Genomic DNA, 14,748 nt, shown 5'->3' with positions numbered 1-14,748 from the left:
TAGATGAAGGGACTGTTGTCCCTAACGAGGAAGGTATGCTCTCCCCCTGAGACTTCAGCACTCAAAGGCCTGGCTGTCCTCTTTCAATTCTTTATGTTTTTTTTGCTTTTAAGCATTTAAAAATTCATTATATTTCATAGAAAAAGTTGCGTCTTTATTTTAAAATGCCACTGCATCCTAATTAGTAATTTTCCTTACAGTCTACAAACAGTAATGAGCCCCCAGTCAACAGATCCTGGAAAGAATATTGAGGGGTCTCACTTGGCAATCCCATCATAGGCCCAGTGAAGGAAAGCTCAGAAATCCTGCTTGCATGAGGCTCCATCTGAACACATACCACATCAAATGAACTAAACTCATTCCAACAGTCTAATGGCTAAGTCTGCTGTTCTCTTCTGCTGGGAAGACAATATTTTTAAGCATTTCATACTACCCCACAATTAAAAAAAAAAGCAGCAGCGAAGGGGAGAGAGCGAGCGAGTGAGTTATGGCATGGAATAATTAACACAAAACAGGCCTCTACCTTTCTTGGCTGAGAAACCTGGCAAGTACATCACTGGCTCTTAGTTCTTCAGTTAGCTGTATTGCCATGGAAACTTTCGAAAGATGGGGAGCTTGTACTCGAATCACTCCCTGAGGAACGTCAGCCTGCAAAGCAATAATGACACTGGAACAAAGCTGGCAGCAGCTGGGACGTGTAACTCTACAATGCATTATATAGTAAGTGTGCTTAACTACTACGCATTTCACTTCACTACATAAAAACCTTAACTACTGTATAATGTAATTTGCTAAATTACATCAAACCTCAAATATCCTCTTAATGGTGATAGGGGAACTTTATAATGCCTGTGCAGTAATGCTTAATTATTTTTAAAGATGTAAAGAATGACAGCAATAACCATTACTGCCATATTAAGTGCTGATTTCTGAGTATTATCTACTAGAGGGTACTTTTTCATGTAGCAATTTATGAAATTGAATCAGAAAGAAGTTACTTTGTGTGCTATTGCAGTATGTGCATTTTAAAACTCTTCCTGGACATTCACAAAATTTCACAAAAAAATTTTGTCTCTGAATGTTTTATAAAAAAGAAACACAAGTATCTATTTATATTATGTCTGTTCCCCATTTGTTTAGTGAGCTCATGTTTTTAGCTATACACTTTGAACTTACAATGACCACTTCTAAATATTTTGCCCACGGATGAGAAAAACATTTTATGGATTCAAGGATACCAATGAAAGTTTATGAGGTTTGTAATACCAAAATGTCAGCTATAGTATTAGAAATATTAGGCTTAATTCCAAAATGGTTTTGCTAAAATAAATACTATTATTTATAACCACTGTGACTTAGACAAACAGCATACATAAAAATCATGTTTAAAAGATAATGCTTTAAATAATACAAATACCCTGTTCAATTGAACCAAAATTTATTGAGCATCTACTGAGTACCAGATATTGTGCTGGGTTTACTTACCTAGTAATACATTAAAAATTAGTCATTTTTTGCATAATATTATTTTGTGCCCACAGTATTATGTCTTTTTTTTATTTACATGGTCTTTTTAAAAAAATTTACATGATTTTAAAAAATAAACATCTCAGGAGTTTGAGACTAGCCTGGCCAACATGGTGAAACCTGTATCTACTAAAAATACAAAAATTAGCTGGGTATGGTGGTGTCCATCTATAATCCCAGCTACTAAGGAGGCTAAGTTAGGAGAATTGCTTGAACACTGGAGGTGAAGGTTGCAGTGAGCTAAAACTGCGCCACTGCGCTCCAGTCTGGGAGACAGAGACTCCAACTCAAAAAATAAATAAATAAATAAATAAATAAATAAATAAATAAATAAATACACATCAAGCAGAGATATACAACAGATGCCAATAATTTATTTCAAAGTTCAACAAAAATAATATACCTTTAGAATCAGGCTCTATAAAAATGTAGGTGCCTTAAAAGATGTAATATTGTTCCTCAGTAATATCAGAGATTTAGTGTGGGAATAACAAGGGAAAGAAGCGACACTATATAAGACTGTACAGTGAGCCTGAAACTGTGTAAGGCCATGAACTGTAAACAATAGCTGGACCTGCAAAAGCATCCCAAAGGACCTGACCACCAACCTCAGAAATCCCGCCGCAGAGTGGGTGGTGCCCCACCTGCCTCCTTCCTCTGACCAATCAGTGAAGGGCCACAGAGACACTACTCCAAACCTGAACAAAGATAGACAAAGCTTTTCAGGACCTCACACTCATGATTTTGCTGGACGAACCTTGGTCATAGCATCCTCATCTAACTTGTCTTGCAGGATGCATTACGCTCAATTCAATCCGTGAAGGACAACCTAATTCCAACCTTCCAATTCCAAGCCCCCAATTCCCACCTGTACCCAAACACCTCAATCCCTGCTTCATCTTTCTATCCAGCCTAAATCCTTGGCTTGGTTTTTTGACTTCTTGATATTTTAGTCTAGTCTATGGCCTTGATCTCATCCCTAGGATACAAGTATAATTCCCCTTTGTCCTTGATTCTGTGACAGGCTTTATTTTCATTTGTAACACTTTGGTACGTGCTGTTTCTTGCAATAGATGGGGCATTTCAGGTGGTATAAAACAGTTATTAAATCAATGGTGTAACATACAACTCAAGACTCCATGAACTTCTCCCTTGGGTTTAAACTCTAGGTTATTTTCCACTGTGTCCATTTAACCTGTTAGCATGGCTTGACTTATCTGTCGCCTCATAGGAGGTAGAAAATAATAAATGGCATAGACACTTTGAACGTTAGACTGAAAATTGTAAGAGCAACATCTGAAGCATTGAGACTGTACTCACAAAACCCCAATCCACCTTGTCTACTCAGTAAGCACAACAATATTGGTATTCTGGAGTCTGTAAGTTTATAATTACTATTATGACTATTGTTTTGTAGAGGGAGCTGGCAGGCTAGGGTTTTCAGATAGCCATGTGCTTTATATTGAGGTTAAAAGCTAGGTCATCCTGGTTAAGTCACAGTGTCAAACATATACAGGTTCTGTTTGATAGAAGTATCAGGGACAGAAATTGCTCCAACGATCACCTCTTACCCAGCCCTAGAATATCAAAAAGGTAGCCAAATCTACCCTGACACTTAAAGTGAAGATGATTGGATTAAGATTTTATATAGAGAGAATCCACAATACATGAGTTGCAAAACCAAAAAGATTCAGAAAATATATTCCCATAGAGAGTTCAGGGATATGGCAATCTTGGCTCCTTGCCCTTTTCCCCACTTTTGTCTTGTAGCTTCTTCTACTGTTTGGATTAAAAAAAATAAAAAAATAAAAAAGGCCCATCAGCACTCCAAGCTTTCCTATCTTTGTGTATGTTCTACTCCCCTTCCCAAATCTCTCTCTGCTAACCATTTTTCAAGGCTCAGTTCAAACACCTCAACATTAGTGGAACCTTCCATGCTCCACAGGGTCAAAAAAATAACCTCTTTATTCCGCTGACTCTCCTTCATAAGGGCCCTACTATACGACACCTGTATTTTGGTTGTATGCCATGTATCTGACTCATATCCGTAGCCACCCATCAATATTAATTGATTGAATGAATCATTTAAAAAAACTTGTTTTTACTAACAATGATAACATAAACAAAGAAAATTTCTCTAGTATAAAAGAAAGCATGTCAAGGGGTATTTATTTCTTTCATGGAAAAAAAAAATCTTAGAAACATTGTCTAAAAGAAACAAGTTAAGGTGCCTCTATCCACCACATGGCATTCCCTCCACTACCAAGAAAAAACAGGAAGGGAAGGGAAGCAGAGAAAAGGAATTAAGTATGCTACAAGAGATAATTCAGTCACTTACTTCTGTAGAGAGCCAAAGAGGAAAGCCAGAGTTACCAACATTAGCATGCACCTGCTTGAGGATGTAGCCTATTTTCCCCTCCAACACATCTCAGGAAGAGCTAAATGTATTAGTCTCTTCTCATGTTGCTATGAAGAAATATCCAAGACTGGGTAATTTATAAAGAAAAGAGGTCTAATTGATTCACAGTTCTGCATGGCTAGGGAGGCCTCAGGAAACTTACGATCATGGCAGAAGGCATATCTTCACAGGGCAGCAGGAGAGAGAAATGTCAAGCAAAGGGGTTAAGTTCCTTATAAAACCATCGGATCTCATGAGAACTCACTCACTATCACAAGAACAGCAGCCTAGGGGTTGCCACTCCCATGATTCAATTACTTCCCGACAGGTGCCTCCCACAACACATGAGGATTATGGGAACTACAATTCAAGATGAGATTTGGGTGGGGACCCAGTCAAACCATATCATTCAATCCCCAGCTCCTCCCAAGTCTCATGTCCTCACATTTCAAAACACAATCATGCCTTTCCGACAGTCCCCCAAAGTCTTAACTCATTCCAATGTTTACCCAAAAGTCCAAGTCCAAGGCCTCATCTGAGACAAGGCAAGTCTCTCCAGCCTATGAGCCTGCAAAATCAAAAGCAAGTTAGTTACTTCCCAGAAACAGTTGGGGTACAGGCATTGGGCAAATGCTCCCATCCCAAATGGGAGAAATTTGCCAAAACGAGGGGTGGCTACAGGCCCCATGCAAGTCCGAAATCCAACAGAGAAGTCGCTATTTTTTTTTTTTTTTTTTGCAATGGAGTCTCACTTTGTCACCCAGGCTGGAGTGCAGTGGTACGATCTCAGCTCACTACAGTCTCCACCTCCTGGGTTTAAGCAATTCTCCTGCCTCAGCCTCCCGAGTAGCTGGGATTACAGGTCAATGCCACCATGCCCAACTAATTTTTATACTTTTAGTAGAGACGGGGTTTCACCATGTTGGCCACTGGTCTCGAACTCCTGACCTCAAGTGATCCACCTGCCTCAGCCTCCCAGAGTGCTGGGATTATAGACATGAGCCACTGCACCTGATCTAACCAAATCTTAAAGTTCTAAAATGATCTTCTTTGACTCCAAGTCTCACAACCAGGTCATGCTGATAAAAGAGGTGAGCTCCCACAGCCTTGGGTAGCTCTGCCCCTGTGGCTTTGCAGGTTCAGTCCCCCTCCTGGCTGCTTTCAGAGGCTGGTGTTGATTGTCTGCAGCCTTTCCAGACACACAGTGCCAGCTGTCAGTGGATCTACCATTCTAGGGTCTGAAGGACAATGGCCCTCTTTTCATAGCTCCACTAGGCAGTGTCCCCGTAGGGACTCCAAACCAACATCTCCCTTCTGCACTGCCTTGGCAGCAGTTCTCCACGAGGGTTCTGCCCCTGCAGCAAACTTTTGCCTGGACATCCAGGCATTTCCATACATCCTCTGAATCTAGGTGGAGGTTCCCAAATGTGAATTCTTGACTTCTGTGTACCCACAGACTCAACACCACATGTAAGCTCCCAAGGCGTGGGGCTTGCACCCTCTGAAGTTATGGCCCGAGCTGTACCTTGGCCCCTTTTAGCCACGGCTGGAGCTGAAGCAGCTGGGATGCAGGGCTCCATGTCCCCACGGCTGCGTAGAGTAGAGGGGGCCTGGGCCTGGGCCAGGAAACCAGTTTTCCCTCCTAGGCCTCCACGACTGTGATGGGAAGGGCTGCCTTGAAGGTCTCTGACATGCCTTGGAGACATTTTTCCCATTGTCTCGGTGATTAACATTCGGCTCCTCATTACTTCGCCAAATTTCTGCAGTGGGATTGAACTCCTCCCAAGAAAACGAGTTCTTCTTTACTATGGCATTGTTAGGCTGCAAATTTTCTAAACCTTTATGCTCTGCTTCCCCTTGAATGCTTTGCCACTTAGAAATTTCTTCCACCAGATACCCTAAATCATCTCTCTCAAGTTCAAAGTTCCACAGATCTCTAGGGCTGGGGCAAACTGCCACCAGTTTCTTTGCTAAAGCGTAGCAAGAATCACCCTTTTTCCAGTTGCCAACAAGTTCCTCATCTCTATTTGTGACCACCTCAGCCTGGACATCATTGTCCATATCACTATCAGCATTTTGGTCAAAGCTATTCAACAAATCTCTAGGAAGTTCCAAACTTTCCCACATCTTCCTGTCTTCTGAACCCTCTAAGTCTCTAGGAAGTTCCAAACTCTTTCACATTGTCCTGTCTTCTTCTGAGCCCTCCAAACTGTTCTGACCTATGCCTGTTACACAGTTACAAAGTCACTTCCACATTTTCAGGGATCTTTATAGCAGCATTCCCCTCTACCAGCACCAACATCTGTATTAGTCGGGGTTCTCTAAAGGGACAGAACCAATACCACAGATGTACACATGAAGGGGAGTTTATTAAGGAGTATTGACTTACATAATCCCAAAGTGAAATCCCACAATAGGATCTGCGAGCTGAGGACCAAGGAAGCCAGTCCAAGTACCAAAACCTCAAATGTAGGGAAATTGACAGTGAAGGCTTTAGTCTGTGGCGAAAAGCCAGAGAGTACCTGGCAAACCACTGGTGTAAATCTAAGAGTCCAAACACTGAAGAACTTGGAGTCCAATATTCAAGAGCAGGAAGCATCCAGCACAGGAGAAAGACGAAAAGCCAGAAGACTCAGCAAGTCTGCCCTTTCCACTTTCTTCTGCCCGCTTTTATTCTAGCCATTCTCGCAGCTGATTAGATGGTGCCCACCAAGATAGAGGGTGGGTCTGCCTTTCCCAGTCCACTCACCCAAATATTAATCTCCTCTGGCAATCCCCTCATAAACACGCCCAGGAACAATACTTTACGTCCTTCAATCCAATCAAGTTGACACTCAATATTGACCATCACACGAGGAAGGCCTCTAATAATATGACCATAAGCCCATGCTTTCTAAATGAGCTCAGGTACCATAGCTTTGGGGGGTATGCCCATGCTTCCTTAAGAAATGAGGCATTGAGTTCAGGGTGGTATCAGGACTTGCACAGAAAGCACTACATCTGACACAGGAATCTAGGATCTTTCCAATAGTTAAGCGTTTTAATAGAAGAGTCCCAAGGTACTAGCTTCTGGGGGCAATTGGGAGTTTTCACATATATGTGTAATGTTAGGTAATTGACATATTATGGGGTACACAAGCTGGTTTTTGCCAAGACGGGAAGCAGCATGAGTACTCTCTCATAGATTCTATCTGCCTATGAAATAAAGCATTTCCCACATCCCTTTCCCTCAATGATCATGAGATAAGGCTAAGCCACCTGTGGATCAGCAAGAACCCTTCCCAAACTACAAGCTGTAATCATTTTGACTCATTTCACATAGAGCTGGAATATCAATGTACTTGAAAAGCATTCCATTAAACCAACAATGGTACATGGTTTTCATTAAACCTTCCTAGGCTGACATTCCCTGACCACTAGAGAACCTGTATTCTATAGCAGAGGGAGAGAAAGTGTGTGTGGTTTGTGTGTCTATGGAATATGAACGTTCCTCAGCTTCTTTATTTCTGTAGTAATTCATCCCATCCAAATTCTTACAATACAGAGATTGACAGTTTGATTCAACACGGATCTACAAAGCTCTTTATCTCTGTAGAAGAAATGGGTTTAACCAGTATATGTAATGGTAAAGATGAAGAGTTAAAGTTGTTTCTGGGAAGTTTTTGCTGGATGTCTTGACAAGGAAGGCCAAATGATATTTACGAAGATAACAAGCAATAAATCATGCCAAAGCTGTTATTTAAATGGTGTATGGCAACCACTATTACATACTAGAATCCTGCTGTATTGAATACTGAAGCTATTAGTATACTAATTGCACTGAGCTGCCAAGCTTTGAAAAGACACAACATGCCTGATCATTAAGCCAAACAGTCTGTTCTTAACTTGAGCCATAATAATAATGGAATCTGTACACAGTATGATCTTTGTAACCTTTCTATTTCATGTTTTAATCTAAAGCTGGGACTCTGTCCCCTGAATTTTTTTCCACTGGGATAGGGGTAAGTGCACTTGTGAACTGTAATTATGTGATGTATTGTAGGACTGGAAGAGAGCAGTATGTGACTAACACACCATCAAAGAAAACTCACAAGGGATTTCACAACTTCAAGACTGTTAATTTCTTATGCATGCAAAGATTATTATAATTGAGAAAATGATCTCATATGGGAAAATGATCTCATATGGTCTTCACATGTTTTACATATTGAACTAAAGTTTGTATTTCTAAATCTGATTTTATTATTATCTGGTTAAATAGCAATTTTAGCATTTTTCAAAAGGTATAAACACTGCATTGCTCATACTGTTGGACTCTAGAGATTAGAAATTTAATTTCAGACCTGTAGAAGAGACATTAATTTCTTTTCCTTTTTCATTAAAAGCTAATTTAAATGTAAAGCTGACATTTTTTAATGCTACAGAAATCCTTCTTTATCTTCCAAAGGGCAAACTGGAAATACAGGCTTTTCAAAAAGAAAGCCAGATATAACACATATTTTAGAAAATTAAACAGGGACATTTTAGCAAGGTATCTTAAACTAAAATGGCATATTCATCACCGTAGTCTGAACTGACAATACTGGGAAGTGGTGATACAAAAGGAATTCTCTACTATCTTGAACTATGTGCTAATTATAATTGGATCTTTGTTATCCAAATGCCTTAAACTTTTATCCAACTCACAGATTCAGAGGATTTTCAAGAAGGGTTTAAAATAACTTCCATAGTTAATAAGCATTTAATTTCCAGTGAAATAAGTTCTAATATTTTTTCTTTTAATATGGTATTTTTATGCACTATTAAAAATCAGGGAACGTCATAAAAAGAAATAAGATTTTGTGCTTGATCTTGTAATCTGATTTTCCACTTGGGTTCCCAAGTAAATCCAGACACTGTTCCCAGACCTAAAACAGATGCTGGAAACAATACCTGCGACAATGTTTGCAGTGAGAACTGTTCGGTGAAATCAGAGATGCAATTCTAAACAGAATTGTGCATAAAGCCATGCAATCCCGGCTACAAACAACTCAGCATCTACACCGCATTGCTGCCAATGCCAGGGTTCTTCCCGTGGCAGCAACAGACTTCTTTTTCCTATCCATAGCCCTACACTTTAAAATGTGACAAGATTATCCTGGAACTTTCGGCAAGTCATGTAAGCCCTCTAAAACTTGAGTTTTCCTCCCTGGTAAATTGAGGGTGTGACACTAGGATTTGCCTAGTCAACACTGAGATTAACCATATGGAGAAAACTCTTTGTGACCTTGACCTGCAAGGTCAGATGTGGTGAGCAGAATGCCATCTTTCACAGAATCCCACAGATCCACTCTGTGCCCTCACATTCTCATAAATGAACAGCCTCCCTTTGAGAGGTGAGCTTGAACGGCAGAAGTAAGATCATACAAACCTAAGTCACAACAACCCTGAGGCCTGGATGATTCAGCCATTCATAACCAATTGCTCATCAAAGCTGCTCCCCACATTCTTAGTAGGCAGAAATGCAATCTGAGGTAGTTATAAGATACTGGGATTTCCTTAAAAATTCTAAAAGGAAAAAATATGTGGGAGACAGGATGCAACAAGATCAGAAAAATGCGTTTGATTGTTGATAATAAAGGTTTTGGGGGGGCTCATGTACTATTCTTTCTACTCTTGTGTGTGTTAAAGTTTCATGATAAAATTAAATATACATGTGCATGCACTCACACAAACACACCAATAGGAAGACGGAATTACCCTCCCAGTTTTTAGATAATACACACACCCAAATCCTGCCCTGGGAGATTCTGACTCAGTGGGTCTAGAGAGTCACCCAATCACGGTTTGCTTTTTGTTTTGTTCAAAAATAATATTACCAGGCCAGGTGCAGTGGCTCACACCTGCAATCCCAGGTGTGAGAGGCTGAGGAGGAAAGATCACTTGAGGCCAGTGTTCGAGACCAGCCTGCGCAACATAGCAAGACCCTGTCTCTACAAAAAAGTTTAAAAACTGACCAGGTGTGGTGGTGCATGCCTGTAGTCCCATCTACTCATGAGGTTGAGGTGGGAGAATTCCTTGAGCCTGCAACTGTGAGGTTGCAATGAGCCATGAATGCACCATTGCACTTCGGCCTGGGTGACAAAGCAAACCCTTATCTCTAAAAAAAAAAAAAACTTAAAAAAAATTAAATATCACAGATGCCTCCATTGTGAACTTCTGGTTAAACACCATTAACCCAGTCCTACCCTATCATTTTATAAAAGAAACTGAAGCCCACAGAGATCAAATGACTTGTCACACTCACTCATGGCAGAGCTAGGGCTATATCCTCAGGCCATGTGACTTCTGGGGTGTATGTGTAGGTATGTGTGTTACAATCCCAACAAGTTAAAGGCTATCCGAAAATGATTGTTATTAATGGCATATAATTTTCTTATTTTTCCTCCAACTGTTTTTCCTAGTATAATTTATAGACAAGCATATTAGTGTTAAAAACATCCACATTTGAACCAAACAGTTTGTATGCTGTAGTCACTAAAAACATTTGCCTTATGAGATAAATTGAATACATCTGGATCAAATTATTATCTAGTCAAGTATGTCTTAATAATATGAATGCTTGATTATAAACTTAGCTTTAATGGCATACGAAAATTTTTTTTAAGAGGGGTGTCACTGAAAATTTTTTTTAAGAGGGGTGTCACTGTGTTACCCACGCTGGCGTCTAACTCTGGGCTCAAGCGATCCTCCTATTCAGCCTGCCAAGTAGCTGCCACTACAGATGCATGCCACTGCATCAAGTCACAGCCCACTCAAAAATATTACTTTGATGAATTTATATCATCTATAATCTCTTTCACTCTCCAATCCCTGGCAATCTAGCTTCTTCCATAAATTTTCATTGACAACGTTTTGGAGAAAGTCATAATTAACCTTCAAATTCAGAAACCTTTGTCCAGTGTTAACCTTCCTCAGCCTCTCTAAGGCATTTGGCACTACTAACCAAACTTCTACTTACTATACTCGTCCTGCCTGGGCTTCAGAGAAACTAGACGTCCTTCCACTTTCTCTTACCTGCTATTATTTCCTAGCCTCCTTTAGCAGCTCTTCTTCAATGGCCCATACTTAAACATTGGAATCCCTAGAGATATCCTTCCCTCTTTCTTGCTCCATACACCCACCTTGTGTAATAGGAACCACTCTGTGCTTTCAATGACAGTCTCTAGGCTAATCTCAAAGGTGTGCCACCAATGAAGGATGTTCCTTGAAATTCAGGCCCATAGAGCCGACTCTCACACACGCATGTTAACCCAAAGTGTCAGAAATTGACTTTTAGTCTGTCCTCCTTTCGCTTGATGCTAAAGTCACCCATGGCCAAAATTTGGCAAGTCATTCTAAATTCCCTTCTTCTTCCACATCCTTCACATCCAGTCAGTATCCACATCTTGCAGGGTTCCTGTTGGCTCACATTCTAAACTTCTTTCCATTCTCAACTGGGCCTTGGCTCTAGCCCAGGACCATTTTAAGAACTACATGTAAAACACGTTTTATAACAGCAGTAATCCATGTGCATTGTATGACCACCCATAAGCCCAGGGTTTTGGCATGTATCCTTCTCAGAGTACTTGTGTGATCTATGAAGAAACAGAGGATGAAGGTGAAGAGTCCATGGATTTAAAGTCATTTATGATTTGGTTTCAAATTCTAGCTGTACCACTTCCTATCTAGATAACCTTAGTATTAAAATCACAGTTGTTATTACCCCCTAAAATTATAGCACTATACCATTCACTGATTTGTAACTTCTTTTTTCCCATAGTAACATATTACGAATCTCTTCAATGTGAAGATACGCATCTGTACGTTTTCATGGTATTTCGCTGTATAGATATGCCATAACATATTTAACTAGCCACCTCTATTCTTTTCAATTATCTCTAATTTTGGTCAATGTAAGAAAATGGCAATGAACGTAACTCTAAATATTTGCATGCTTATGCTATTATTCTCTTTGGAGGAACTTCTGAGTCCAGTGAAGTGCATGGTTTTCAGGACTTTGCCACATGCCACTGTTCTCTGGAAGGATTCTACCAACTTACATACTCCCATCAAGAAGGACATTACCTACCATCTCCTACCTACCTACCCTCCAGTCTTACACTCCCTAAATCTTTCCCTCACCTTTCAGCAATTCCGCCATGCACAGAATAGAAACTCTGCACGCACGCGCACACTCGCTCTCCTCTCTCTCTCTCCCTCTCTCTCTCTCTCTCTCTCTCTGCCTACTCCTGCTTCCCCTCTGCTCCTGTCTCTCTATGCAACTGAGTGGCCAGTTAGTATGACCTGATTTTCTCTCCAAACATTTCAGATATCCCCACTTAAATGTCTAATACACATCACACTCAACAGGTCCTAAATTGAAATGATGACATTGAAAGCAATACCATCCTTCCAATTTCTCAGGCCAAAAACCAGAGTCATTTTTGACCTTGTTTGTTCTCCTACATTATTTCCATCAGGAAATCTCAATGGCTCTAATTTCAAAAAAAAAAAAAAAAAAAATCTAGAATCAAACCATTTCTCCACTTTCCAGTGTGAATAGCATGGTCTGAACCACCATAATCTCTTACCTGGATTACAAGAATCCACCAAATGATCTCCCTATTTCCCTTTGCTCCCTTACGTCTATTCTCAACACAACAGCCTAAAGGATCATTTTAAAACAAAGCATAGATTTTCAAGTCTTTGCTTCAAACCCCCATTTCACTCAGAGTAAATCCAAATTTCTAATGATGGTCTGACTACAAGGCCCTATGCGATCTTGTCCCATTGCCCCTCTGACCTCATTTCATATTATCGTTCCCTCTGTTCGCTTCACTTCAGCTACATTCAAATCTTAAGGTAAGTTCCTGTCTTAAGGCTTTTGCGGACGACTCTTTCTGCCTGGAATGAGTTTCCTAAGATATACACGCAGCTCAAATCCTTGCCCTTCTTCATGCCTTTGCTTAAATGAATAAATATCCAGACTATCTCAACTTAATAGTGCAAGGGGATCTCCTTCCCAATTCCCTTTTGTCTGCCGTATTAATTTTGGGGGATAAACCACATACTCACAAATTATATGATTTACTTCCTCGATTTACTTTTATTTATAGAATTTAATCTCTAGAAGATCTGCAGTGATCTGTATGTTTTGTCCAATAATTTAAATTTCAAGTGCCCAACAGTAGGCACGCAGTAAATATATATCAAGTAACTGTTTAACAAATGAAAAAAACACCCCCAGGCAAATTCATGCCCTATAGTTTCATACTGCATATTTAAATGATTTGGAGGCAGGTCAAGAAAGTACAGCAACTAGACAGAATGAAGGTGGGGGTGTGGCTTATAGCAAAGCAGAAGGTCCGTGTTCTATCCAAAGGAAACAGCTGCTACTCAAATCCAATCGATTGCTACCCTGCTGGAAAGCAGGCCCCTTACTACCAGAAGATGAGGGATGCCCCGACACCCATTTGTCATTAAGATGATGGTTCAAACTTTCACATTAAATCTCTTAGTTTTAGAATTCTGGCAGTTGTCAGTTGGAAGCAACATACAAAAAACTCTTATTACACAGTGACTAACCACATATCCACAGTATTTGATCTTAGCTTGCACTTTTACTTGTTCTGGAATTGTTTTCTGTGTATATTTACTCTCCCTAATAAAACGACATAAATTTTATTTAAATTTTAGATATTGATTAGAATTTTTTTTTTTTTTTTTTTTTGAGATGAAGTCTCACTCTGTCACCCAAACTGGAGGACAGTGGCACAATCTCAGCTCACTGCAACCTCTGCCTTCCCAATTCAAGCAATTCTCCTGCCTTAGCTTCCCAAGTAGCTGGACTACAGGTGCGTACCACCATACCCAACTAATTTTTATATATTTACTAGAGACAAGGTTTCACTGTCTTGGCCAGGCTGGAGATTAGAATTTTTCTACCTAAATGACAGGCCAAATGGGCCTCCGCCATGGGCTGTGATGTCAGAAAGCTTCCACTGCAGGTTAGATGGCTCTTCTCTAGTGATAACTGAACTACACTGATTTGGTTTTCACATCTCAGCTTGACTCCCCAGGGAAGCCTCTCTAATGCTTACTTCCAGTTTTGTAGATGACGGTGTCCTGGTTAGGCTTCAATCACATACCTCCGGACTGCACACTCTCTACATCTCTTCTCCTGGCTCCTTGAGGGTGAGCACCCAAGTCCCTGACTCCCTGGGAACACCTAACATAAAGTGGAGGACTAGCAGCAAGGTGGCAGTAGCATTTTGTTATATCAGGAACTGAATTTCACATAAGAAAAAGAAAACAAAACTCAAAGACACGAAGTTACAGCTAATACGTGATGAAACTTGTGTTTAAATCCCAAAATGACATTGAGTCTTTAAATAGTACAGAAATCATTCTCAGACCAGATCATGTCTAACTCTGCCACAGTGCAAACTAAGGAAGTGCATGGTTTTCTTTACGTAAATGACAAAATTGCTGAACTAGTCTATCTCCAAAAAGTAAACATTTCATTTTTTTCTAAATATTTATTATTAATAAGGTACACCACAAATATTTCCTTAAGTAGATCCTAAGCCTCAGAGTATCACGACTAAATGCTCTATGAAAAGACAAGGCTATAAAGTTACTTAAGTTAATATAAATGAGAAGGGCTGCAAAACAGATTTTATTCACATATTTACAATGGCCTTAGAGGTAACGGAACATTCTAAAGTTAACCGAAAATGATAACCTAAATGCCTTTTAAAAGCCTTTAGGATAATATCAAGGCTTTTCTCCAAAAAATAAGC

At 40.0% G+C, this 14,748-nt stretch overlaps 1 protein-coding gene across 9 annotated transcripts in view; it reads right to left on the bottom strand.

Annotated features, from left to right (window-relative positions):
• Positions 1–14,748, bottom strand: part of ARHGAP18 (Rho GTPase activating protein 18) — a 230,945-nt gene that overhangs the window by 43,449 nt on the left and 172,748 nt on the right. For 6 of the 9 annotated variants that reach the window (XM_074397482.1, XM_074397483.1, XM_074397481.1 and 3 more), the window contains exon 13: positions 524–648. The exons of the other annotated variants lie outside the window; for them this stretch is intronic. In XM_074397482.1, the coding sequence (XP_074253583.1) occupies positions 524–648 (125 nt within the window). The remainder of the gene's footprint in view (positions 1–523; positions 649–14,748) is intronic. 9 annotated transcript variants of the gene reach the window in all.

The sequence above is a fragment of the Saimiri boliviensis genome, chromosome 4 (assembly GCF_048565385.1).
Source record: "Saimiri boliviensis isolate mSaiBol1 chromosome 4, mSaiBol1.pri, whole genome shotgun sequence".
Classification (NCBI taxonomy): Eukaryota; Metazoa; Chordata; class Mammalia; order Primates; family Cebidae; genus Saimiri; species Saimiri boliviensis.
This window is presented reverse-complemented; position numbering and strand designations above follow the sequence as displayed.